The sequence below is a fragment of the Podarcis filfolensis genome (assembly GCF_964270895.1).
Source record: "Podarcis filfolensis genome assembly, chromosome: 16".
Lineage (NCBI taxonomy): Eukaryota > Metazoa > Chordata > Lepidosauria > Squamata > Lacertidae > Podarcis > Podarcis filfolensis.
The window spans coordinates 35,700,498-35,725,939 of NC_139620.1; the positions used below are offsets into that span (position 1 = coordinate 35,700,498).

The window sequence follows — 25,442 nt, forward strand, 5'->3', positions numbered from 1 at the left end:
GCAAAAATCCTGAGGATCCATGGGCTTTTACCTCCCCCTCCCAGGCAGCCTCCTTTATCTCTAGCATCCCTTATCTCTCTCCCCGATCTGCAAAGAATCAGCGGCTTTGTTTCAACACCCCCTTCCCTCTTTCCAAAAAAAAAAAGCATTATCTGCTTTTTGTCCCTGGGCAATTTGGCTCCAGGGACCACACATTCACTCCATAAGGCACACAGACATTTCCCCTTACTTTTTAGGAAGAAAAAAAGTGCATCTTATGGAGTGAAAAAAATGGTGTGTGTATATAGCATGCACCTTTTTTTTTAACTTCTTCATTGGGAACAGTATGCTGATTCAGGTGTGCTTTTCAGAATGGGACATGGCTGGACGTAGGTTCCCCATCTCTGATCTAGTAGTTGTTGATGTTATTCCCCACCTTTTCTCCTGACAGGGTCTCAAGGCAGATTACAGGTGAATAAGAACCGCTAAATGAGGGTCTTTCCCCATCAATTCCTACATGATCTGTTGTTGTATTTAGTCGGAAATGCCCGAGATTGAACCTGGAGCCTTGTGCATTCAACACACGTGCTCTGCCACTGAAATACGGTCCCCCGTACACACACTTCTTAGTTCCAACCATAAATCACACTTTAAGGACCTGACTTCTCCATTTCCATCGTTGCTGTGCGTGTTTCATTTCTTTAATTCCACTTCCCAACCCTGTTGGTTAATCGATTGGGTGCTCCCTGGAGTTTCCGGGATAGATGTGCGACGAACTGCTAAATCTTTTCAACATCGTTCATGTGCCATTTTATATGTGCGCAACACTGTTGGGTTATAAAAAAACAAACAAACTTAATTTCGCTCTCATAAATTAACTAATGTGGATTTATGTGATTATGTGGGGAAACCCAGCCAGATGGGTGGGGTATAAATAAATTATTATTATTATTATTATTATTATTATTATTATTATTATTATTATAGCATAAGCCTCCCACCCTTCTCTCTGAAGGTAACTTTAACTGTCATGTCTTCCAGCAAAGTATCCTGGAATTTGTAGCTTCTGAGACTTGTGAATTCTGCGGTGGCTCTTTGCCCTTCTCATCGAACTACAGTTCCCAGAATCTTCTAGGGAGAAGGAATGACTTACAACTAGTGTGGATATTACAGAGTTCTCCCCTGCCCCACCAACATAATTCAAATACCTAACTCAATATGGTTTTGGGTTTTTGAAAGTATTTTACTGTGGTTTTCTAATGCTGGAAATGTGTGTGCAAGTACATAAGATAAAAATAAAGAAAAGGGACTATAAATATGTAAAAAACACACAAAACTAATACAGAACGTAAAGAGAAAACAGTGTGGAGCATCTGACAATCTGGCCTTTCTTTGCCGGCTTGAGATTTGAACCCAGGTTTCCTGGACACACAAATCACTGCTTTTACCTAACAAGCGGCAGGACAAATTGTACAGTAGTCATGGCGTCCGTGGGGCGTGTTACATAAAATAAATATATGCGAACATCTCCACCTGCCTACATTTCCAGGAATGTGTCCTGAGGTGAAGCGTTGACTCAGTCAAAGAGCTTCGTTCTCAAAAAATAGGCTTGAGACTGTGATGTCCTCTTCATCGCCTGCTTCCCTTTTTTGAGCAGCATTGCACTCTGTCCATTTCCTGTTCTTCTGTGTGACGCGTTTTGATCACCCCCCCCCCCCCGGCATCTCTTGCAATTCTGAATTTAGCCCATTCGCCTATGAGGAAGCGAAACTGTCCTTAAAAGACAAAACATGCCAGTCTGAACATGCAGCTCTGGCCAATCAGGCGGTTCTTCTACAGCACCGCTGAGATGAATGGGGAACGGTGGTTGCACCCGTCTCGTTATTAATTGGTTCATCATTATTATTATTTATGTGAAGACAGGCTCTGGCAGATGGAGCAGACAAGACTAATAGTGGGCCCAACAGTTGTCGTGAACATGGGTAGGCAAATTAAGGCCCATGGGCCAGATCCAGCCCAATCACCTTCTAAATGCGGCCTGCAGATGGTCAGGGAATCAGCATATTTTTACATGAGTAGAATGTGTCCTTTTATTTAAAATGCATCTCTGAGTTATTTGTGGGGCATAGGAATTTGTTCATTATTTTTTTTCAAAAAACAGTCCGGCCCCCCACAAGGTCTGAGGGACAGTGGACCGGCCCCCTGCTGAAAAAGTTTGCTGACCCCTGGTCATGAAAGAGGTTTCTGCATGTGCCATAGAGGGGGCAGAGGGGGCTCATTCATGGTGTGTGCGTGTGTGTGTGTTATTGGGTTGCTGTTTTTATTTTGATTATATTTTTTGTGGTTTTATATTTTGATTTTTTTTTGTGAACTGCCCTGAGACCTCCAGGTATAGGGCAATATATAAATTCAATAAATCATCATCATCATCATCCACCTGGGAAGGTAACCCATCTATGAGAAGAAAAATGGATCCTAAACCTTTGCTGCCTTGTGGAATAATTTCAGGACAAGAAAAGGCTCAGGAGGAAACCCTACACAAGATTAAACTGTTGTAATGCTAACTTTTGTGTGAAACGGGCTGAGCTCAATTTAGTTCTGGAACTTTAAGCAAATTCCTGCACCCAGAACATGCTCAGAGCCATTCTGTGAGAGGTAGACTACAGCACCCAGAATCCTTTGAAGGGCAGGGGAATGTGCTTCGAATCTGCTCTAAAGATTTAGTGTGTATACTGCATAACTCTTAACTGCTTGCCTGCACTGCTGTTGCTCATCTTCTCAGTAAGGAGTCGCAGAACAAAGTTTGAAAAGCACTGCTTTAAAAATGCAGCTTGCACCTTCTCCATTTCCTTCCCTTTCTCCTGTCCACCATATTTTTGTAACCCAATTCATTGGAACCAATGAGTGGGGAAAATTGGGTGTAAGCACCCGGGTGACACAGGGCTCTTCTTCCATGAATGTTGCTAAATGCAGAAATGAACAACAACCGTGTTACTAAGCAATGGCGTCTACCCAGCAACCACCCCGGGTTTGCTTTTCACCCAGCCTCCTTGGCACGGGTGCCAAGCTGGAGGAAACGGGACACTTTAATTCGATTAAAAGCAAGTCATGCTTGTTATGGAGCATGGCCTGGGATTAATATCATGTTGCTCTGCTAAATGCAAGTATTGCATAACTGGAAAAGCTTGAAGGTTTGAGCAAAATAGATCCCCAGCGATGATTCAGCAGGAAGATCGTTCTGAATTCTGCATTTCGTTTCATTTTTTTTCCTTCCTGAGATGGAAACTCAGGAAATTTAGCAACTGGTGCAATGACCGGGCATAAGAACTTCAGTTAGTCATCAGTTCCAAACATACATCTGTTTAAAACTGGCATCTTGGGCTCTCTCTGTGTGTGTCTATCCCTGTAACAAATGTTGTTCTCTTAAGGGGTGATTCATCCTAAACAGAGATGGCCTGTGAGTCTCGGACATATTTTGGGCATGTGCTGAGTAGAGGAATGCAGTGCAAAGGCGCATTAGCAAAGTATCTTCAGCTGCCGTTCTTATTTATTATATTCCATCATTATTTCTATTTATCACCATCTCCTCCATTATAATGTCTGGGGCAAGGAGGTTCCGGGAATTTTGAAAGGATGCTGACAAGCTGGAACTTGCGCCGAGGGTGATGGGCGACCAAGATGATGAAGGGGTCTGGAAAACAAGCCTTTTGCGGAATGGATGAGGGAGTTTGGTAGGCTTACTGTGAAGAAGCCCAAGAGGTGATATGAGAGCCATCTTCAAACATAAGAGCTGTTTGACAGTAGAATGGATCACCTCCAAAGATGCTCCTTTGTTGGAGGTTTTTAAGCAGAGGTTGAATGGGCATCTGTCAGGGATTCTGTCGCCATGATTCCTGCATTTTAGGGGGTTGGACTAGATGAGCCTTGCGAGAGAGGGCCTTCTTGGTGGCTGCTCCCAGACTTTGGCACTACCTCCCTGGAGAAGCTAGACTGGCTCCCTCCTTGCTGTCCTTCCTCCAACAGGTGCGCAGCAGCAACACATAACCGAAAATATGTGCACACTCAAACAGCAGAGTAAAGCTGGAAGCTGAGGCTATGAGGTGTGGCATTTAAGTAATTTATTAAGCAATATATACAGGACAAAGCGGACACGGGGGGCGCTGTGGGTTAAACCACAAAGCCTAGGACCCCACGAGGGGGTGAGCTCCCGTTGCTCTGTCCCTGCTCCTGCCAACCTAGCAGTTGGAAAGCACATCAAAGTGCAAGTAGATAAATAGGTACCACTCCGGTGGGAAGGTAAACGGCATTTCCGTGCGCTGCTCTGGTTTGCCAGAAGAGGCTTAGTCATGCTGGCCACATGACCCAGAAGCTGTACACCGGCTCCCTCGGCCAATAAAGCAAGATGAGTGCCGCAACCCCAGAGTCGGTCACGACTGGACCTAATGTTCAGGTTCCCTTTACCTTTACCTTTTTACAGGACAAAGCAATCATGGCGTCCTCTCACATCTTCTCCAAAAGAGAGAGAAAAAGTAAAAAACAAACAAAAAAAAAACGTACAATACAACGGAAGAGATAGGACACTGTTTCCCACACTTTCCAAGCATGGAATGTAAACACAGACATGTGATATGACAATCACACATCCAGCAACGGAGAGAAGGGTGGGTGACTCAGGGTGTGAAGCCCCATATAGCTCTCATGCTTCGTTTCTGCATATGGGGGGGGGGGCATTCATCTGAACCCCTGTTAAGAGAACCACCTTCATAAGCCAGCCAGCAGGGTCCATCCATTGCATAGCTAAGTCATATTCCAGACAGCAGGCAGTGCAGACACCTCACAACATGGATTTGGGGAGGGGTGGGTGAGATGCCCAGCTAGCGCGGTTCTTGCAAAGATACGGCTGCTTTAAGCGCACGCAGGTCTGAGCCTCGTTTCAGCTGTGAAATGTTGGGAGATTTACGGCAGCGCTATAAACTCTGGTCAGCAGGGAACTATATTTTGCATCTCTCAGTTCCTCCTCGCGGGGAGTTGCTGCACAGCTGCTCCTCAGTGGCTTCCCGGAATCGCTGCGGTCTTACTTTCGCCGAGGTGGCAGAAACAAAGAGTGGTAGAGCACCTGCATGCAGAAGGTCCCAGGTTCATTCCCTGCCACCCCCAGGTTTGGGCGGGGAGAGAGAGACTGGTCTGAAACCCTGCAAAGCCACTGTCGCTCTGACTTCCTGCAGGTTCTGATTTGGGATTGAACAGTTCCCTGTATTTTTGGGTCCTTGGTATACTCTCCTCAGGCCACACCCTTGCTGCCCCTTGCTTTGCACCCTCCTTGAGTGTTTTTGCCTGACCGGGATGTGTCCAAACTCTGGTCATGCCTCTTGCTTGCCTGGATGAGGAATGGAGAGGGATGGGGCAGTGTGGATAGAATCCAGCTTATGGTAAAAGAGGTAAAGGGACCCCTGACTGTTAGGTCCAGTCGCGGACGACTCTGGGATTGTGGCGCTCATCTCGCTTTATTGGCCGAGGGAGCCGGCGTACAGCTTCCGGGTCATGTGGCCAGCATGACTAAGCCGCTTCTGGCGAACCAGAGCAGTGCATGGAAACAACGTTTACCTTCCCGCCAGAGTGGTACCTATTGATCTACTTGCACTTTGATGTTCTTTCGAACTGCAAGGTTGGCAGGAGCAGGGACCGAGCAACGGGAGCTCACCCCATCATGGGGATTCGAACCGCTGACCTTCTGATCGGCAAGTCCTAGGCTCTGTGGTTTAACCCACAGCGGTACAAAAGGTAAAATTTATGTTCAGCACTTGGCACACTTCTGCCTCCGCCCACCACTGGGATGTTGCCCCCAGATGGTCACCTGGCAAAGCATGCAGCCCTCAAGCTGAAAAAGTCCCAATTCCTGATAAACGTTCTGATCTAGCTTTCTTCTCCCTGCCTTGCTGGTCTGTGTGTGCGCAACTCGGGATTTTGTAAGGAGGAAAGTTCAGTTACTGAACTGCATGTCAACAGCGTAATACAGCGTCCAAAAAACAACAACAAACTAATCTAGGCTGCATCAGGAGATGTATAATGCCCAGATCAGAGGATGTAATAGTTCTGCCTTGGTCAGACCACATCTGGAGCACTGTGTTCAGTTTTGGGCACCAGAGTTTAAGAAGGTTACTGACAAGCTGGAAGGTGTGCAGAGGAAGGCAACCAGGATAATCCAAGTGTCTGGAAGCCAAGCCTTTTGAGGAATGGTTGGGTATGTTTAGGGTGGAAAATAGAAGGTATGGTTGTTGTTGTTGTTGTTTAGTCATTTAGCTGGGTCCTCCTCTTCGTGACCCCATGGACCAGAGCACGCCAGGCACTCCTGTCTTCCACTGCCTCCCGCAGTTTAGTCAAACTCATGTTGGTCACTTCTATAACACTGTCCAACCATCTCGTCCTCTGTTGTCCCCTTCTCCTTGTGCCCTCCATTTTTCCCAACATCAGGGTCTTTTCCAGGGAGTCTTCTCTTCTCATGAGGTGGCCAAAGTAGTGGAGCCTCAGCTTCAGGATCTGTCCTTCCAGTGAGCACTCAGGGCTGATTTCCTTCAGAATGGATAGGTTTGTTCTTCTTGCAGTCCATGGGACTCTCAAGAGTCTCCTCCAGCACCATAATTCAAAAGTATCAGTTATTTGGCGATCAGCCTTCTTTATGGTCCAGCTCTCAGAAGGTATGGTAGCCACCTTCAAATGGGCCGTCATCACTTCCCCCAAAGATTCCTGGGAACTATAGTTCAGAATGCGTACTGAGACTTGTTAGGAGACACCCGTTGCCCCTCACAGAGCTACAAATCCCTGCACCTTCAAACGACAGTTCCCAGGGTTCTTTGGAGGAAGTCATGTGTTTTAAAAGCCTTTGGTCAAGAGTAGGGGGACCTGCAACCCCCGAGGTGTTGCTGGAATGCAGCTCCCATCATCGCTGACCATTAGCCATGCTGGCTGGAGTCGAACACATCGGGAGGGCAACAGGCTCCCAACCCCTGGTTTAAAAGCTAGCCAACAATTGGTGGTGTTCTTAGACAGAAAACAAAAAAACACCTGTGGTTGACAACCTTGTGCTCAGGCTCATCAAGCTGTAGATTTCAGTCTAGTCACCAAATATGTGCTTTTGAACATCGGAAGCAATTCCCTACTAGAAAGGGGCTGCGTAGATGACTTTGGTATCTGCTGGAGTCCTGCTGTTATAGCACTTTAATCTCTCTGCTGATGGGGCAGATAACCCCAATTAGAAAAGCCAGGCTGTTCTTAGGCTGCATTCAGACAGCACTTTTATTCCTGACATTTCCTTACCTGACCATTTCCACGTTTTACGTGATCTTTCACACATCGTGAAATCCACTTCTGGGAATCTAACAGAAGCTCATCGCCCATGTTAACCCTGCAAAATCATGTGCTGTAACTTTCCTGCCGTTTTGTGGAGACAGAATTTGGGGGACTTATTTTCCGGCATGCAGATCCTTCCCCCCATTTTCATGGGGAACAGAAGTACACTTGGGCATAAGAGAAGGGGACATGTCCAATGACATCTGCTGTGGTGCCTTATTGGTGTGGATGAAATTTAGTGTGCCGTGGCTCTGTAGATCAATCAGAAAGCTGCAGTTTCATAAGGCAATAGTTAAGGCAGTGCAAAAGGTACATTAGAAAGCTTGGCAACAGTACTAGTGTGATCACCAGGAAAACTAAGGCAGTGAACCCCAAGTCTGAATGCATCCTTAGATTCTTAATCTTGGGTGGGTTCCTAGAAACATCACCAAGTTAATACTGACTTGCTTGTTATTTTCTATACTGCCCGCCCTTTGAAGATCACAGGATGGTTTACAAGACAGGCAACCCCCATTTAGTGTGGGGTTACGTCCCAAGGCACCACACGGCTCAGTGAAATCACGTATATTTGAAGCACCGTCGCAAGCCTGCAAGCACCCCGTTCCGCCCCTTTTTGTGATGATTTGGGATTGCTTTCGGGGACGGCGCAATAAGCATGTGCATGACTGAGTGCGTGTTGAACGAGTATAAATGGGGCCTTGCCTGTATAAAACCACAAACCTACATAACATAGTAACCAACAAACACAACTGGTCCCCCCCCCAAAAAAAAACCCACCACTTTCTCTGACCCTCCTGGATTTTCAGAAGCATCACGAATGCAGTTAAAACTGAATGGGAATGCATTGCTCTTGATTAGGCGTTTGTTTTGGCGAATAGTTATTGACTTGTAGGTTGTTTTTTTACGGAGGAGATTTAAGAACAACAACAAACTCTCGTGCAGGTCAAAGACCGGGGCCCCGAAGCCACACGAAGGTTTTTCAACTGGTTTTATTGGAGCATCAACTTGGGGGCCATCGTATCCTTGGGAGGCATCGCGTACATCCAGCAGAACGTGAGTTTTGTCATCGGCTACATCATCCCAGCTGTTTGCATCGGGGTGTCCTTCGTCGTCTTTCTCTGTGGCCAGAGCTTCTTCATCACAAAGCCCCCTGACGGCAGCGCCTTCACAGACATGTTTAAGATTCTGGCCTATTCGTGTTGTTCCCGGAAGAGGCCGGAGGAATACTCCAGCAACAGGTATGTAGCTGGGATTTCCTCCTTCTAGGCAGTGTTCGAAATTCCCCAGGTGCGTTTTGTGACTGGCGTGGGTCCAGTAGCGACCGCGTGGAGATCTCTTAAGGCCAGGTTGGAGTCTGTCCTTCCTGGGACCTGATGGGAGTTGTAGTTCAGCAGCAGCCAGAGGGCCAAACCTACCCTAGAATGTGACAGGATGTTGGGAAACTGATTCATACGGATACATTCACACACACACATTGTTCTCTCCAAGGGAAAGAAATCTTAGGCGAGCTTAGTGGCCCGATTAAATAGGCATGAGTGTTTGCTTGTTATCGAAAGGAATGTCCTGCCTATGTCTAAGATAATGGAAGGCAGATTAACGACCCATAAAGTAATAATTTGTAAAAAAAAATGCATAACGTTGAGAAGAATGAGCAATTAGCAGCCATGCAGTAAAGCACACTTTGGAAGATTGAAAAGGCAGCAGTAGCATAAATAGGTTTAAGAGGAATATTCTGCAAACACTGGATGGAGAAGAACTTCAGCTGGTTGCTGCTGCAGAGTCTCTGTCTCAAAAGAGAGAGAGAGAGAGCGAGAGAGAGAGAGCGTGTTTTTAGATGCTGTGCACCCATATTGGAGAAAACTTAGAAAACATCTTTGGCTTTGGGAGCGTTTGGATGCCGTTTTTGAGCCAAGATGGTGGACTGAACCTTTCAAAGCTGCACTGATTTTAAAACCAATTTCTATGATAGTTGTAAACACTGATTTCCAAACTGCCCTGATTTTGTCTGTTTGTTTCTTAGAACTCCCAAGCAACACTGGGGATGGGGCTGCTAGTATACTATACAGGTTTCCCAAAATTTCCAGTTTTGCTGTGTTGCAGTCCTTTTGGATCCATCTCCCTTCTTCCTTCTTTCAAGTAGAGACAGCCAGGGGGTACTTCATCAACCAGCTCCCAAACAAAGCCTCTTCGAGATGGCCAAATCATCCCACGGAGGGCCATTCAGGGAAGATAAAGTTGAGGATGTGAAAGCGCTGGTCAAAATCATTCCAGTCTTCTTGGCCCTCATACCTTACTGGACGGTCTATTTTCAGGTTGGTGAATGGGGCCCAATTCGGTTTTTGGTTCCTGTATGTCAAGAGCAGCAAGGGGGCTAGATTTGCCACCTAAACAGTCTTTGGCTGTTAGTGCAGAGGGTGAAAGTCCTTGACGTTTTGAGATGGAGCCACGGGTGCCAGTCATAAAATGGCTGCCGCAGGAGTGTGGCATGACACAAAATGGCTGCCGCGACTAAAAAAAGTAGAAAAAGAGACAGGAGCACAAAATAGATTGCAGGGAAGCCCAGCGACTTCTGGGTCTGTTTGCAAATCAGTCACTTTCAAGAAGAAAAAGTGTGTGTCTCTAGGGACAGGCAAGTATTTGTTTCCCATGTTGACATCAGCCATGTTGACTGTAAGCTGCTTGGGGCAGGGACCCTGCACTCTGTAAAGAGTCATTGATGGGACCCTTGTCAGGGATGGGGGGCCTGTGGCACTCTGGGTGTTCATAGACTCCAGGGCCCTCCTCTTCCATCCATCATGGCCCAATGGTCAGGGATGGTGGACGAGGTATAGTCCAGGCATAGGCAAACTCCAGCCCTCCAGATGTTTTGGGACTACAACTCCCATCATCCCTAGCTAACAGGACCAGCGGTCAGGGATGTTGGGAATTGTAGTCCCAAAAATATCTGGAGGGCCGGAGTTTGCCTATGCCTGGTATAGTCCATCGACACCTGGGAGGGGGCACATGTTCTGACTTCCAGCAGAATATAAACAATTTCCTTTCTTTCACTTCAGATGCAGACAACGTATGTCCTCCAAAGCCTGCACTTGAGAATCCCCCAGTTTTCAAACAGCACCTCAAACAGCCATACGGTAAGTGGTCATGTGGATAGCCCTGTTTTCCTGCAGATTGGCTTCCTGGGTTACAGTTTCATAGCATGCAGGTGGGATTGGTGGGGGGGAGCACAGCAAAGAATCAAAACAGAAAGGAGCGCAGGCTCTGCCATTTAGCGGTCCAAGATGCAATCTCTTCCGGAGTGACCTCCTCCTTTGTTGTAACTGTAGGCAGAGATAAGAGACAACACTAATTTAATGATCCTCAGAAGCATAGGAGAGTGTTCAGGCATACTGTTAAAATAATAAATGGTACCACTGAACATTATCCTACCTCCTTATCTATTAAGCCCCATCTGCAATATGCATTTAAAGCAGAATCATAAGCACTCTGACTTTCCCTAAAGAATCTTGGGGGGGGGTGCAGTTTGTTAAGAGTTCTAGGAGACCATTATCACCCTCACAGAGCTAGAATGAACAGAGTAATTGAACAATTAATAATAATATTATTTATACCCCATCCATCTATCTGGGCGGCTTACAACATACCTAAAAACATAATAAAAACATCAATCCTTAAAAACTTACCAAAACAGGACTGCCTACAGATGTCTTCTAAAAGTCAGATAGTTGTTTATTTCTTTGACATCTGATGGGAGGGTGTTCCATAGGGCGGGTGCCACCACCAAGAAGGCCCTCTGCCTGGTTCCCTGTAACCTTGCTTCTCACAGTGAGGGAGCCACCAGAAGGCCCTCAGAGCTGGACCTCAGTGTCTGGGCAGAACGATGGGGGTGGAGACGCTCCTTCAGGTATACTGGACTGAGGCTGTTCAGGGCTTGAAAAGTCAGCACCAACACTTTGAATTGTGCTCAGAAACATACTGGGAACCAGTGAAGATCCTTTAGGGCTGGAGTTATGGGTCCCGACAGCCATTCCCAGTCATCAGTCTAGCTGCCACGTTTGGGATTAGTTGTAGTTTCCGAGTCACCTTCAAAGGTAGCTCCACAGAGAGTGCCTCTCGCCAGGAATCTCTGAGAATGGTAGCTCCATGAGGAGAAAGCTCAGCAGATGCCCATTTTTGGTTCCAGGATGCCTGCACATAGACACTGGCAGACATCCATGGGATTGTCCAGGATCATTCCCTTCAGGCTCTCCCCCAGATATATCTCTACCTCTATTGCTTATTTCTGCATCTCTATCTCTCTCTATACATATCTGGACTGGCATGTGTGGTGCCCATTTTAATAAAGTAGAAATTCAACCTCCACTGGCACACGTCAGGATTGTGCCCATGTTACACACAGGGAGCCTTGCACCCACATTGAGGTTTAATAATGGCCTTTTGATGACACCGTTCCTGTAGGTTGCTGAATGATTAATCAGTTTTGTTGGGAAGGCACAGAAGTTGGAAAGGCCAGAGGGGGGCTGCTGTCTCTGTGGGCGACCCCTAGTCCTAGGCTCGTCCCACCTTCCTAAATGGTTCAGCTCACCTCCCTATCACCCTAATAACCCAAATTCATAATGTATGGTGGTTTTAATGCAGTATTCATAAATGAGGCGTTTGATCCAAAAAGCTAACCTGCTTAATATTAACATGTCAGCAATTCAGAGCAATTTGGAAGAACTGCATCTCAAGGAGCCACTGAACTTCAAGGTGGGTGGGCAGAACTTCCAAAGTTATAAAGTTCTGAGTATGTAAGTTTCAGGCTTGTATTTCAACTTTGAATTCTGAGTGGCTGGGGTTTTTTAAAGACTTTAAGCCTGATGTTGCAACCAGCATCAACCCACCAAACCCCTAGGCCTGTATTTCGACTTTAAATTCTGTTTGGGTTTTTTATTTTACTTCATTGGACTTGTTTTAAACCCGGTAAAGGTAAAGGTAAAGGGACCCCTGACAATTAGGTCCAGTCGTGACCGACTCTGAGGTTGCGGTTCTCATCTCGCTTTATTGGCCGAGGGAGCCGGCGTACAGCTTCTGGGTCATGTGGCCAGCATGACTAAGCCACTTCTGGAGAACCAGAGCAGCACACAGAAACGCTGTTTACCTTCCCGCTGGAGTGGTACCTGTTTATCTACTTGCACTTTGACGTGCTTTCGAACTGCTAGGTTGGCAGGAGTAGGGAGCAAGCAATGAGAGCTCACCCCGTTGCGGGGATTCGAACTGCCGACCTTTTGATCGGCAAGTCCTAGGCTCTGTGGTTTAACCCACAGCATCACCCGCATCCCTTTAAACCCGAAGGGTACTTCCAAATTCATGTAAGCAGTTGCATCAACCCACCAAACTGCTAGCATTGTGCTCTCCCCACCCCTGAGAAAGGTGTCACACCTGATTCTTTCAGGCCCAAATGGACAGGGGTTTCCACTTCTATGACGGGTTCTGGCTGTCATGGTGTGGGAGGTACAGCACCAGAGTTTTTGCTACTAAAGGAGGGGAGAGGAACCTATGGCCTGCCAGATGTGGCTGGACTACAACTGTTTCCTAGCTATAGAGCCCAACCTCTGCAAGAACTTGCGTGCTGAGCATCTGTTGTGGGCCTTGGATGCTAGGATGTCGAACAGGAGTGGGGACCGTTTTTCAGCCTGAGAGACACATTTCCTTCTGGATATCCTGGGAGAGGGGTTGCATACGAGTGGTGGGCAGGACCAGAGACAAAAATAGGCCAAGCAATGAATGTTGTTTTTACTTTAATACTGTATGGTAGGCTAGTTCCTACACATACTTGCAGCCCCTCCCTATCCCCCATATAGAAAACCAAGAGGCATTATCACAATTTCAAGGACACATTTCAGGAAAGCAAAACACTCAGCGGTGGTGAGGGGTCTAGCCTGGGATGGAGGAATGTGGCTGTAAATAACTCCAAGGGCCAGAGAGCAATGTTTTGAGGGCTACATTCAGCCCCTGGTCCTTAGGTTACCCACCCCAGGGTTGAACAATCAATAATTAATCAAATACAAATCAGGCGTACAACAAAATACTGCTCCAATTAAGGATGCCAGCCGGCAATGGCCATTTTCTAGAATACTCCTTTCCATCCCCCCTCCTGTTTTTTGTCCACCCCCCCAAAAAATGGTCAACTAGTAATCTGTGCCCCACAAACATGTGCAGGTCTCATTGGGCCAGTTTGGCTTCACCCCTTGGTTTGTTTGGTTTTTTAAAAAAATATAAACTATTTTTTCTCATGCACAAGTCAAAAAATGTACTCTTTCCTCAAGCTTTCTCTGTTGGGTAGTATAACTCGAAATGTTCAAAGCCAACAGCAAAGACTATACTAGTGGGTTGTTGTTGTTGTTCTAAAAAAAGAAGTAGTAACATGAAAGTGCTTTCAAATGCCAGTCTTCCAAAATGGCCGGATCTCTGGCCTTTAATGTGCTGCCTTCAAAAAATTGAGGTGTTTACTCAAATCGTTCAGAATTCAGCGCCTGGATGATGGAGCAATAATCCTAGCATTCTGGTTGATAATTTAAATGGCATTTCTTTCTCACATTTTGTCAAAATAGCCCTAGGGTTCTTAATAATGAAAGTTGGGGAAATGTTTTGCATTTTGTTTTGTTTTTAAAGTGAAATGCAACGTGCTATTTCGTTCTGCCTTAATTAAATTTAAAGTTTTGGTGGTTTGATCTGAATGCAAGTTCAGAATCTTTTGACACCGCAGACAGGGGCAGCTTCACTGTGGCATCAGCTTTTATGAACTAGGGCAGACTTCAGACATGGCTGATCTCCTTTGGGGTTTTGTTTCATGTTCCTTAGAGCGCCAGTAATACATGTGAAAAGGAGCAAGGAGTTCTTAGTAGAACTGCAGGTTCCTGGGTTCTGAACTAGGCAGTAAGATTCTCTTGGGTGTGAGAAAATATGTGCATGCCACATTGAGCTTGTTTGAGGGAAAGCAGTGTATACATAGGATTAATAAGTAAATAAACAGTAATCCACTTGAGATGTTGTGCTCAGACCCATCTGCCTGCTTGTCTTGGTATGTTCCCAGAGTTTCTCATGGCGCAAAGAGCTGGTGCAAATGTGCATTTGCTCTTGTGTTTTAAAGTAGATTTCCTAATATATTTGAAAACAAATGAACACACGTCTGTGGATAATCTGACTGTATCCTCATGACCACTGCTCCTTATGCATTTTTCTAATCTATGGGTTGTGCTGAAGAAGATTCCAGCGAAACAGTCAGATTATCCGGGATCACTGTCCTACGTTGTTATTCACTTACTACTTCGGCACCATGAACACCTAAAAAAAGTTTTACCGCTCAGCCCACAGGATAGCATCTATCACTTTGTTTCAACCATAGACTTATTATACTTTTACGGACTTTCAAAGATTGACAGACATGTGTTCATTTGTTTTCAAATATATTAGAGAATTTACAAGTGTACACATTTTGTTTTTGTTGTACTAAATCATGTATATTATGCAATAAGAACTACAGTGCTATCTAGTATACTGGTCTTCGTTTTGCTTGTGTTGTTTGTTGTGTTAAGTTTGCAACACAGGGGTTTGTTGTTCTGTATTAAAGCACCGTATTTTTCGCTCTATAAGAGGCACCAGACCACAAGACGCACCTAGTTTTTGGAGGAGGAAAACAAGAAAAAAAATATTCTGAATCTCAGAAGCCAGAACAGCAAGAGGGATCGCTACGCGGTGAAAGCAGCAATCCCTCTCGCTGTTCTGGCTTCTGGGATAGCTGCGCAGCCTGCATTTGCTCCATAAGACCCACACACATTTCCCCTTACTTTTTAGGAGGGAAAAAGTAAGTCTTATAGAGCAAAAAATGTGGTAGATTTCCAGCAGCAGGCTCTGTCAAGCGAGATGCTCCTTTAACTCAGAGGCGGAGAACCTGCAGCCCTCTGGAGGTTTTTGGACTCCCAACTCCCATCAGCCCCACCAGCTTGGACGATGGGAGCTGGAGTCCAGCAACATCTGGGAAGGACACAGGTTCCTATGCTTGGGATAAATGATGGTGATAACAGCAGTGCAAGATCCAAAAGCCTTAGGCACTTTTTTTTGGGGGGGGGAGACTTTCTAGCAATGAGAAAACGGTTAAGCAAAACCATGTAGGGGAACGTGTGGTTTCAGAAGCAAAGGGAGGGATCAGCAGGGAATGCATAACTGACTGCTTCCTGTCACACCCGCCATTAATATGAGCTCTGATGGCTGTTTAAAAGCCATCTTTGTGTGTGTTGATTTCAATAATTTACAGGGCTTTGTTTATCAGATGTGAGTGGCGTAATCTGTAATTCTGCAGACAGGTGTTCTGGTGATTAATAGGGCTTAATGGAATCTCAGCCCCTTGCGTGACAGTCCTGTTCCGTTAACGAGATTCCAGGCTGAGTCAAGCGGTGAAATCTTAACGATGAAAATTAATGCCCCTCGTTCCACTGTACAGAGGGGTGTGTCCTCCCTCCCTTCGAATTGATAGCGATAATGTATAATGTTCCTTATGATCTATCGCTGTCCAGAAACTGATTCTGAATCACTTCTGGTCCTGGAATCATTAAAATTATGATCCCCTCTGGGACTGTTAAGAATGATCACACACACACACACACAAAAAAACACACAGTGTCCATCCTCCTTTTCCCTTGGGAGAACCATTGAAAGTGGACAGAGTTATTAGTACTATTATTATTATTATTTCATTAAATTTATCCTTTTTTAAAAAAAAACAAAGTAACTCAAAGCACCTTACAGACAGATGCATTAAAACCAATAAAAGGGGAAAGCAGAGCAAAATCGAAAAGGCAATTCGTTTTTTTTTTAAAGCTGGGTAAAACATCCCACCCTCTCCCACAGAAGAACATTGATAATTAAAAGCCAAAGACCTGGTAAAGGGGGACGGGGCTTGCCTTGCACCTAATGATATATAATGATGGAGCCAGGAGAACCTCCCTGGGTTACATTATACTGTGGAATGTGGAGCAAAATTGGGGAGAGATGCTCTTGTGCTCAGACCCTGCTTGTGGACTTCTCATTTTGGCCATCTGGTTGGCCACTGTGAGATCAGGATGCAGGACTAGATGATGATGATAATAACAACAACAACAACAACAACTGCAATAATATAATAATAATAATTTATTATTTATACCCTGCCCATCTGGCTGGGTTTCCCCAGCCACTCTGGGCGGCTTCCAACAAAACACTAAAATACAATAACCTATTAAACATTAAAAGCTTCCCTAAACAGGGCTGCCTTTAGATGTCTTCTAAAAGTTTGGTAGTTATTTTTCTCTTTGACATCTGGTGGGAGGGCGCTCCACAGGGTGGGCGCCACTACCAAGAAGGCCCTCTGCCTGGTTCCCTGTAACTTGGCTTCTCGCAGCGAGGGAGCCACCAGAAGGCCCTCGGCGCTGGACCTCAGTGTCCAGGCAGAACGATGGAGGTGGAGACGCTCCTTCAGGTATACTGGACCGAGGCTGTTTAGGGCTTTAAAGGTCAGCACCAACACTTTGAATTGTACTCGGAAACGTACTGGGAGCCAGTGTAGGTCTTTCAAGACCGGTGTAATATGGTCTCGGCGGCCGCTCCTAGTCACCAGTCTAGCTGCCGCATTCTGGATTAGTTGTAGTTTTCGGGTCACCTTCAAAGGTAGCCCCACATAGAGTGCATTGCAGTAGTCCAAGCGAGAGATAACCAGAACAACAACAACAACAACAACAGCAATTTATTATTTGTACCCCACCCATCTGGCTGGGTTTCCCCAGCCACTCTGGGCGGCTTCCAACAAAGATTAAAAATACATTAAAATACCACATATTAAAAAATTCCCCGAACAGGGCTGCCTTCCGATGTCTTCTAAATGTCAGGTAGTTGTTTAGATGGGCCTTCTGGCCTGATCCAGCGGTCCAGGCTCTCCTTATGCTCTTACAACTTTGTTCCATCTCTCTCTCTCCTCCCCTTTCTCCCCCAGTTCCCTGCAGCTTGGCTGACCATGTTTGACGCAGTGCTTATCCTCATATTAATACCTTTGAAGGACAAAGTGGTCGACCCCATCTTGAAGAGGCACGGCCTGCTCCCGTCGTCGCTGAAGAGGATTGCGGTCGGCATGTTCTTTGTGATGTGCTCTGCGTTTGCTGCAGGTGAGAGAGGGGAGGGACGGGTGAGAGTGCCGCTGGTTGAACGGTCATTTGGCGGCTGCCCGGAACATCTAGAAAATGGGATAAAAAATGGGATACGTTACACCAGCATCAGACCTAAAGCCTATCAAGTTCAACACTTTGTGTCTTGGTTTCTGACCAGATGCCTCTGGGAATCCCACAAGCACAACAGTGTTTTCCCCACTTAGGGTTCCCAGAAGCTGTTGTCCTGAGGCCTTCTTCCTTCCAACACTGGCTGGTAAACCACTGAGAGCCTTATTCCTCCATGAATTTGTCTAATTCTGTTTTGAAGCCGTCCAAGTTGTGTCCATCACTTCAAATCCCATGTAAAGAAGTCCTTTCTTTTATCTCTTTGGAGATCGTGCTCCAAATCAATTCAGTTCCTCTTCCGTTACTCCTATCCATTACAGTCATACCTTGGGTTGAATGTGCTTCGGGATGAGCGCGTTCGAGTTGCGCTCCGTGACAACCCAGGAGTAACGGAGCACGTCACTTCCAGGTATCACTGCTTGTGCATGCGCAGACGGTCAAAATGACATCATGCACATGCACGGTAGCGGCTACATGCGCAGACACGTTGTCACGTCTTGCGTTCCGTTCGGGATGCAAACGGGGCTCCGGAACGGATCCCCTTCTCATCCCGAGGTACCACTGTACTCAAATCATCTCCAGATAAAGTCATGTTAACATTTATTTCCCCTTCCAAGAAAAGTTGACATCTACCTACCTGGTAACCAAGATCACACACCCCTCCAATTCGGTTCCCCCCAAATTCTTTGCCCACCCAGGAATATTTTGGGGCCATACATAGACCCCTACCAACACCTGTGTCACTGTATTTATTTCACCAGTCCTGTGCTTTAATCTTCTCTAATTCTGCAACTTAGTCAAGAAGAAAACAATGATGCCTTTGTAGGATGTTTAAATGATCTACTTATTGAGAATCATTTCCACATGCTCAGCACCTTTTCACAGTGCTTCATAGACCGTTCATGCCTTCACCTGGTAACCCACCACAAGGAACTTATTGATAAAGCGTTATAGTGTTAAATAAATTAATCTTGAGGGCTTGTAATCCTCCCAGTATATCAGAGAGAGGGACACTTTATAGGGCCATTAAGGCTTCTCTCTCGATGAGAAGAGGTAGTTACCTTATTAGGGACAAGGTCGTTTTGATATGTGGGCAAGCCAAGTTCCTGCTGCAAAGTCGTTTGAACTTTTAAACCAAGAATACCTTTTCTTTTATTTCTTTTATCCCTCTGCTACAATAAATGTGTGTGTTTAATTTTAGTCAGTTCCCTGTACCTAGGCAACACAACTTTCTGAGGTCCGTATAACTTCAGCAAGCAAAATTATTTTAACCCGCCTTATTTCCCCCCGGGTGCTAGTCCAGCACGACATCATTTTGGCTGCTTATGGATTGGGCAAACGATCCGGTAGCACACTTTTTCTCACGGTGCTTCTTTCGGGTTCTTCTATTCAGGCGAAATCCAGCAGCGCCACCTTTGCCTTCCCCACCCACCCCACCCAGCTGCCACGTCCCCTGAGCGCCCGCCCTCCCCGATGCAATTTGCAACGCCTATTAGAGGCTTTCGATTATTTCAGAATATCTTATAAATTGTGCGAGAACGCAACTGATTAGATTTAATGAACGTTGGCGGTGCTTACTTTCGTGGCTTACATTGTAAATTCTTAGCAGCGGTATTTAAGACCACTCAGCTGGAAAATCAACTCCGTTTGCAGCCTTTTAAAACAATTACGGCAAAAATTTAATCCCAAACTTTAAATGGTAAAGAAGCGCCTTCGATCGTATCTTGAAACTTAGCACATTGCTACTTCGAACAACCAAAAAAGAAAGGAAGAAAGAGGAAAGAGGATGTAGTGTGTCAGGTGAAATTATTATCGTAAACATATTTTTTTATCCCTCCGTAGGAGGCAAGGCAGTAAATACTGGGTGGGTGTGAATGCGCAGGGAACTTAGTGCCTGGACAGGGATTCGAATTCAGGCTTCTGCAAGCTGAAGTCCAACTTTCCATTGACTACACCACTTTTTTTAAACAGCCACCACAACCCTACAGAAACAAAATAAACCCATTTTGAAAGGCTTTGTGAGGAAAAGAAAGAATTCAACAAAGAAGATATTGTTGGGGTTTGCTTCACTTCTAGGGAAAGATAATTAATTTGTTCATTTCATTTCAGAATTTCTCAGTGGCTCTACATTCACTGAATACCCAAGCAGAGCCCAGAAATAGAATGTAAAGCATGATACCAGATCATAAAACAGCATTAAAGAATTAAAAGCTGCAGAAAGAAAATAGATTAAGGCTGCAATCCTAAACCCATTTACCTGGGAGCAAGCCCCATTGAATTCAATAGGGCTTACTGCTGAGTAGACATAGTTAGGATTGCAGCTGAATTCAGGAAGTCATGGAGAGGAAAGAAAAACTTTCAACAAATGGCAGAAACATTTATCATTATTATCTGGGCGTTTTTAAGCAACAACGAGATAATGCAAAGTGACTTGCAGTATACAAGCAAACAAATGCATACGTTAAAACCAGCATAAAAGAGGAAACAGAGAAATCTAAAGGACAATCCTAATTTTTAAAAGGAAGAATTCAAACATTCCACCAACTCAAGGCCACAGATAAATAAGAGAATAAATTAAATGTTTCTTTACCTGGGGCCTTAAGGTGTGTAAACGATGGCACCAGGGGGCACTGGCGGAGGAAGAGGAGTGCGGGGGGAGCGCCCCCGGCAGCGCGATCCCAGCAGGGTGCCATCGCGGCTGCTCCCCCACCCTCACTGGGCGCCCCACCCCCTCAGGTGGCGCGCCACACCCCCAGGATGCATGCCAGGCTGTTCTCCGCCCCCCGGTGCCGGAGCACAAATGGGGAGCCACTGCAGTAAAGACCCTTCTTTGTGTTGCCGCCCCCTGGACCTCCCAAGGAGGGGGCACATGGAAAAGGACCTCCAGTGACCACCACAGGTGGCAGGTCCGTTCATATGAGGAGAGGTGGTCCTTGAGGTATAACAGTGTTGGGCAGGGAATTGATTGATTGACTGATTGATTGATTGAACCACTGTATACACATAGGTCTCAAGGCAGTTCACAACATAAATTTTCAATAAAAAACACAAAATACGTAATGAAAACAGTAAAAACAATTAACAATACTAATGTATAAAGATAAAGGGTAAAGGGACCCCTGACCATTAGGTCCAGTCGTGGACAACTCTGGGGTTGCAGTGCTAATCTTGCTTTATTGGCCGAGGGAGCCGGAGTACAGCTTCCGGCTCATGTGACCAGCATGACTAAGCCACTTCTGGCGAGCCAGAGCAGCGCACGGAAACGCCGTTTACCTTCCCGCCAGAGCGGTACCTATTTATCTGCTTGCACTTTGACGTGCTTTCAAACTGCTAGGTTGGCAGGAGCTGGAACCGAACAACGGGAGCTCACCCCGTCGCGGGGATTTCAACTGCTGACCTTCTGATCGGCAAGTCCTAGGCTCTGTGGTTTAACCCACAGCGCCACCCGCGTCCCCAATACTAATGTATATTAATTAATAAAAAATAGACCACCAACAAAAGCCTCTAAACAATTCCCTAGGCCACGAATACAAACATCCCAATTAACATTTTAAAAACAACCCCCATTCCCCAAATAAAACAACACCTACCCAAGTTAAAACCCCATCTCCCGTTAAAACAATCATTTTAGCACAGGGGGCAATTCCACAGCACTAAAAGCACTTCCTTCAGCCAGAGAATGGTTTGCCACAGGGATATGAGGCACCATCCATAGACATAAGCAATTGGGGTGGGATGTAAAGGGAGAGGCAACTTCTCACCTACCGTGGTCCAGAACTGAGTAAACTGCAGCCCATTCACCCCATCCAACCTGGTAGACAGAGGCGGGTGTTACTTATTTACTGTATTTAATTTTAATCCTGCTTTTCAGACATCTGATGAAGTGAACAAGCACAAACCCCTGTGTTGCAAAATGTAACAGTCTACAGAAATGCAAACGCAACATGCTGGCTGATAACTGTTAGTGAATATATAACCAGTCATGATTTCATTCAACATATACGAATAAGCCACTTCAAAATGATGTATATATCATACAACACATCTCACAAAATATACAAGTAACTACAAGTTGTTATGCGTATCAGAGTCAAACAAAGAATCAAACAAATCAATGAATAGCGAGGAACTCCAAGCCATCTCTCAAAGGAAGATGTCTCTCCAAAGTCTCAAAAGGACAGTATATCCGGAATAGTTCAACTGTTTCGGAATAAAGTCTTCATCAGCGAATAATTATCAATGGAATATTCATTCTAGTGGGGATCATTGGATCAGTGCTCACTCGATAGTCCTCACTAGTAAATATTCCATTGATAAGACGACTTCCTTTGTTTGACTTTGATACACATAGCAACTTGTAGTTACTTGTATATTTTGTCGTGATTCGGTGCTTCTGTGTATGCGCAAAGCGCGATTTAGCGCTCATGCGCAAGCGCCGAAACCCGGAAGTAACCCATTCTGGTAGTTCCGGGTTCGGCGCAGTGCACAACCCAAAAACACGCAACCTGAAGTGTCTGTAACCCGAGGTATGACTGTACATCATTTTGAAGTGGCTTATTCGTATATGTTGAACGACATCATAACCGATTATATATTCACTAACAGTTATCTGGTGAAGTGGGCAGGAGTCAGGGAGAGCTTATGGCATACTCAATTTGTTGTCTTTCAAGGCTGCACAAAGTACCTTGTTGCTGGTTTGTTTGTTTGTTTGTTTGCTTGCTTGCTTGTTGCAGGAAGCGAACATAGGTACCACTCTGGAAATTCTGACAATAATTGCCTCCCAAAGCGACTCACATCACTTAAAGAGGGAGAGAGAAGGGCCTGATGCCATCAGGTGTGCAAGCTAAAAATAGGCAAGACACATGAGTAAATGGGAGCATACAGAATAGATAGAGGAGGGAGATCGGGTTCTTCTGATAAGTGGGACTTTTTGTCCAGCTGGAGCCAGGCTGGCCTTCCCTTGTTGGTAAGAAGAGGCAGCTCACTGGGACAAGATGGTTTGAGCACATAACACCACTCCTGCCAGGTGGTGGCCACAGATCGGCACGTGTTAACCATGAGTAAGCAGCGTTTCCTGCTTCACATGACTGGCATGAAATTTGAAGGGGGGGAAAGGGAACTGCCTTTTTCAGACATCGCCCCAGCTGCATAGAAACCTGAAACGCAGTTTGCCTCTGCTTCCTCTTTATTCTACAAGCACAGCACCAATGTTGAAGGAGGCTGGTTTTCCTCCTGGCAGTTTGCTTTTGGCTTTATTTTGAATTTTTAAAAAAGGATGAAACTGGAGACACTCTTTACGTCAGGAATCGGGAACCTGCCCCCCCCCCCAAATGTTGTTGGACTCCAGTCTCCATCATCTATGACCATTGGTTGGGATGATGGGCATTGTAGACCACCTGGAGGCCCAGAGGTTCACCGCTCCTGCCTTACACTGCAAATATATATGTGCCGGGATACTGTAACCAGGTCTTCTGGTTCGTGATAAGGCAGCTCACCACTGGAAACAAAACAAAAAGTGATTAACAGTGCAATTCTAACCATGTCTGTTATTAATTAGTTAGTTAGTTAGTTAGTTAGATTTGTATACCACACTCTACCTGTACATCTCAGGGCAGTTTGCAACATAAAATTACAATATAAAAAAACAGAAAATGCACAATAAAAACCAAAACAGCCTAGCAATGCCCGCTTCCACAACACATTTTAAAAGATCATCAGATGTCAATCAGCCAAAGGCCTGGCTAAAGAGGAACAGTTTCTCCTGGCGCCTAAAGTTGTATCATGAAGACGCCAGCTGAACTTTCCTGGGAAAAGCCCGTTCTCATGATGTGACCATGACAAGGGACCGATGTCAATGTTCGCCACTTACAGATCACCCTCTTCCTGCCCAGATCAGCTTCCTCATCCATAATGGGTGAGGGAGATCTTATTCTGAGGCCGACCTGACATTCAACAACAACAGCAGTCACAGACTTGAGGGCTGGCTGATAGGACAACTGCAGTTGCCTAGCTTGGAGGAGGAGCTGGCACACGGCATATTCACTAACTGCCTGTGCCGCGTGCCCCTTGCCCAGCCTGCCCCATCTCACACGCCATACCTCCCCCCACCCCAAACCACTGAGTTTGGGGGACCCCCTGCTCTCATCTTCTCCCAGGAACATCCCACCAAGAACCCTTATTTGAACACAAGCAAGATATAATAATAATAATAATAATAATAATAATAATAATAATAATAATAATAATAGTAGTAGTAGTTGTTTATTTATACCCTGCCCATCTGGCTGAGTTTCCCCAGCCACTCTGGGCGGCTCCCAATCAAGTGTTAAAAACAATACAGCATTAAATATTAAAAACTTCCCTAAACAGGACTGCCTTCAGATGTCCTTTAAAAATAGGATAGCTGCTTATTTCCTTGACATCTGATGGGAGGGTGTTCCACAGGGCGGGCACCACTACCAAGAAGGCCCTCTGTCTGGTTCCTTGTAAGCACATTTCTCACAATGAGGGAACCGCCGGAAGGCCCTCGGCGCTGGATCTCCGTGTCCGGGCTGAACGATTGGGGTGGAGACGCTCCTTCAGGTATACAGGACCAAGGCCGTTTAGGGCTTTCAAGGTCAGCACCAACACTTTGAATTGTGCTTAGAAACGTACTGGGAGCCAATGCAGATCTCTCAGGGCCGGTGTTACATGGTCCCGGCGGCCACTCCCAGTCACCAGTCTAGCTTCCGCATTCTGGATTAATTGCAGTTTGCGGGTCACCTTCAAAGGTAGCCCCACATAGAGTGCATTGCAGTAGTCCAAGCGGGAGATAACTAGAGCATGCACCACTCTGGCGCATTAGAAGCATTTTAAAGCATTCCAAATAGCTGGGGCCATAACAGCAACTGAAAGCAGCATACCCTAACCCAAAGATCTTCTGGCCGCCTCAGCTTCCAAGGCTGCAGTAAATCAATGAATCTGTAGAGCCACACCTGAAGCCAGGTAGAAGAGGCAGGGGGCAGGTCCCACAAGGCCCACAGCCGATGGTCTTCTGTGCTGGGCAGACACACTCCTTTGAGGCTGTCTCCTCAGAAGTATGTCCTATTGAATTCAATTGGGCTTTACTCGCAGTAAGCAGGTTTAGGGTTGTGGTCCTTTATCCAGTGACTTCTGAATCATGCTGTACAGCTTGCAAACCTCATTTTTGTGTGGGTTTTAGTATTCATAGGAATCAAAAGGGATTTATCTCTTGCTTTTGCAAAATCGCTGTAGTCCAGCATTTGCATAAAACCAGCAAGCGCTGGATTTCGGGGTTTTTTTCTCCCGCCAGATAATACAGGTCGCCAGCATCTGTTGATGCTCTGCTTTGACTTTGTACCGGGTGTGTGTGTGTTCCGCTAGCCATAATAAGATGGCCTTTATTCCAAATTATGTCTGTTTGCATCAGTAGCTGCAAGCTAATCCACATGGGACGAGGGACGGATTTGTGTAATTCTGGTTAATAAAACGAGAATACAATAACTCCAGAATCCTGTGGTGCAGGAAACTGGAATTTCCCAAAAAATGTGCTTCTTTTCCTGGCTGTTTTTGTGTGTGCTTACAGTATTTTCTGCATATGAGAAAACATAATTTAAGTTGTGGTTGCTTAGTTCAGCTAATCCTCTTGTAAGGCAAGCAGATCTGCATCTGTTCTCTTCGAACTGTGAAGAAGCAGCAGATCCAGGGTGCCAGCTCACTTGCCTAGCTTCTTATAGGAACACAGAGTCAGACCATGGAGAAATCTAGTGCAGTATTGTCCACACAGACTGGCAGCAGCTCTCCAGGGTATCAGCCAGGAGTTTTTCCCAGCCCTTT

The 25,442-nt window shown here is 45.8% G+C and overlaps 1 protein-coding gene across 2 annotated transcripts in view; it reads left to right on the top strand.

Moving 5' to 3' along the window:
- The window catches only part of SLC15A4 (solute carrier family 15 member 4), a 55,188-nt gene that overhangs the window by 7,847 nt on the left and 21,899 nt on the right, over window positions 1-25,442 (top strand). Inside the window, exons 2-5 of one of the 2 annotated variants that reach the window (XM_083590241.1) lie at window positions 8,269-8,564; window positions 9,464-9,638; window positions 10,380-10,457; window positions 17,330-17,498. In XM_083590241.1, the coding sequence (XP_083446367.1) occupies window positions 8,269-8,564; window positions 9,464-9,638; window positions 10,380-10,457; window positions 17,330-17,498 (718 nt within the window). The remainder of the gene's footprint in view (window positions 1-8,268; window positions 8,565-9,463; window positions 9,639-10,379; window positions 10,458-17,329; window positions 17,499-25,442) is intronic. The other variant, XM_083590242.1, reaches the window with a different exon arrangement.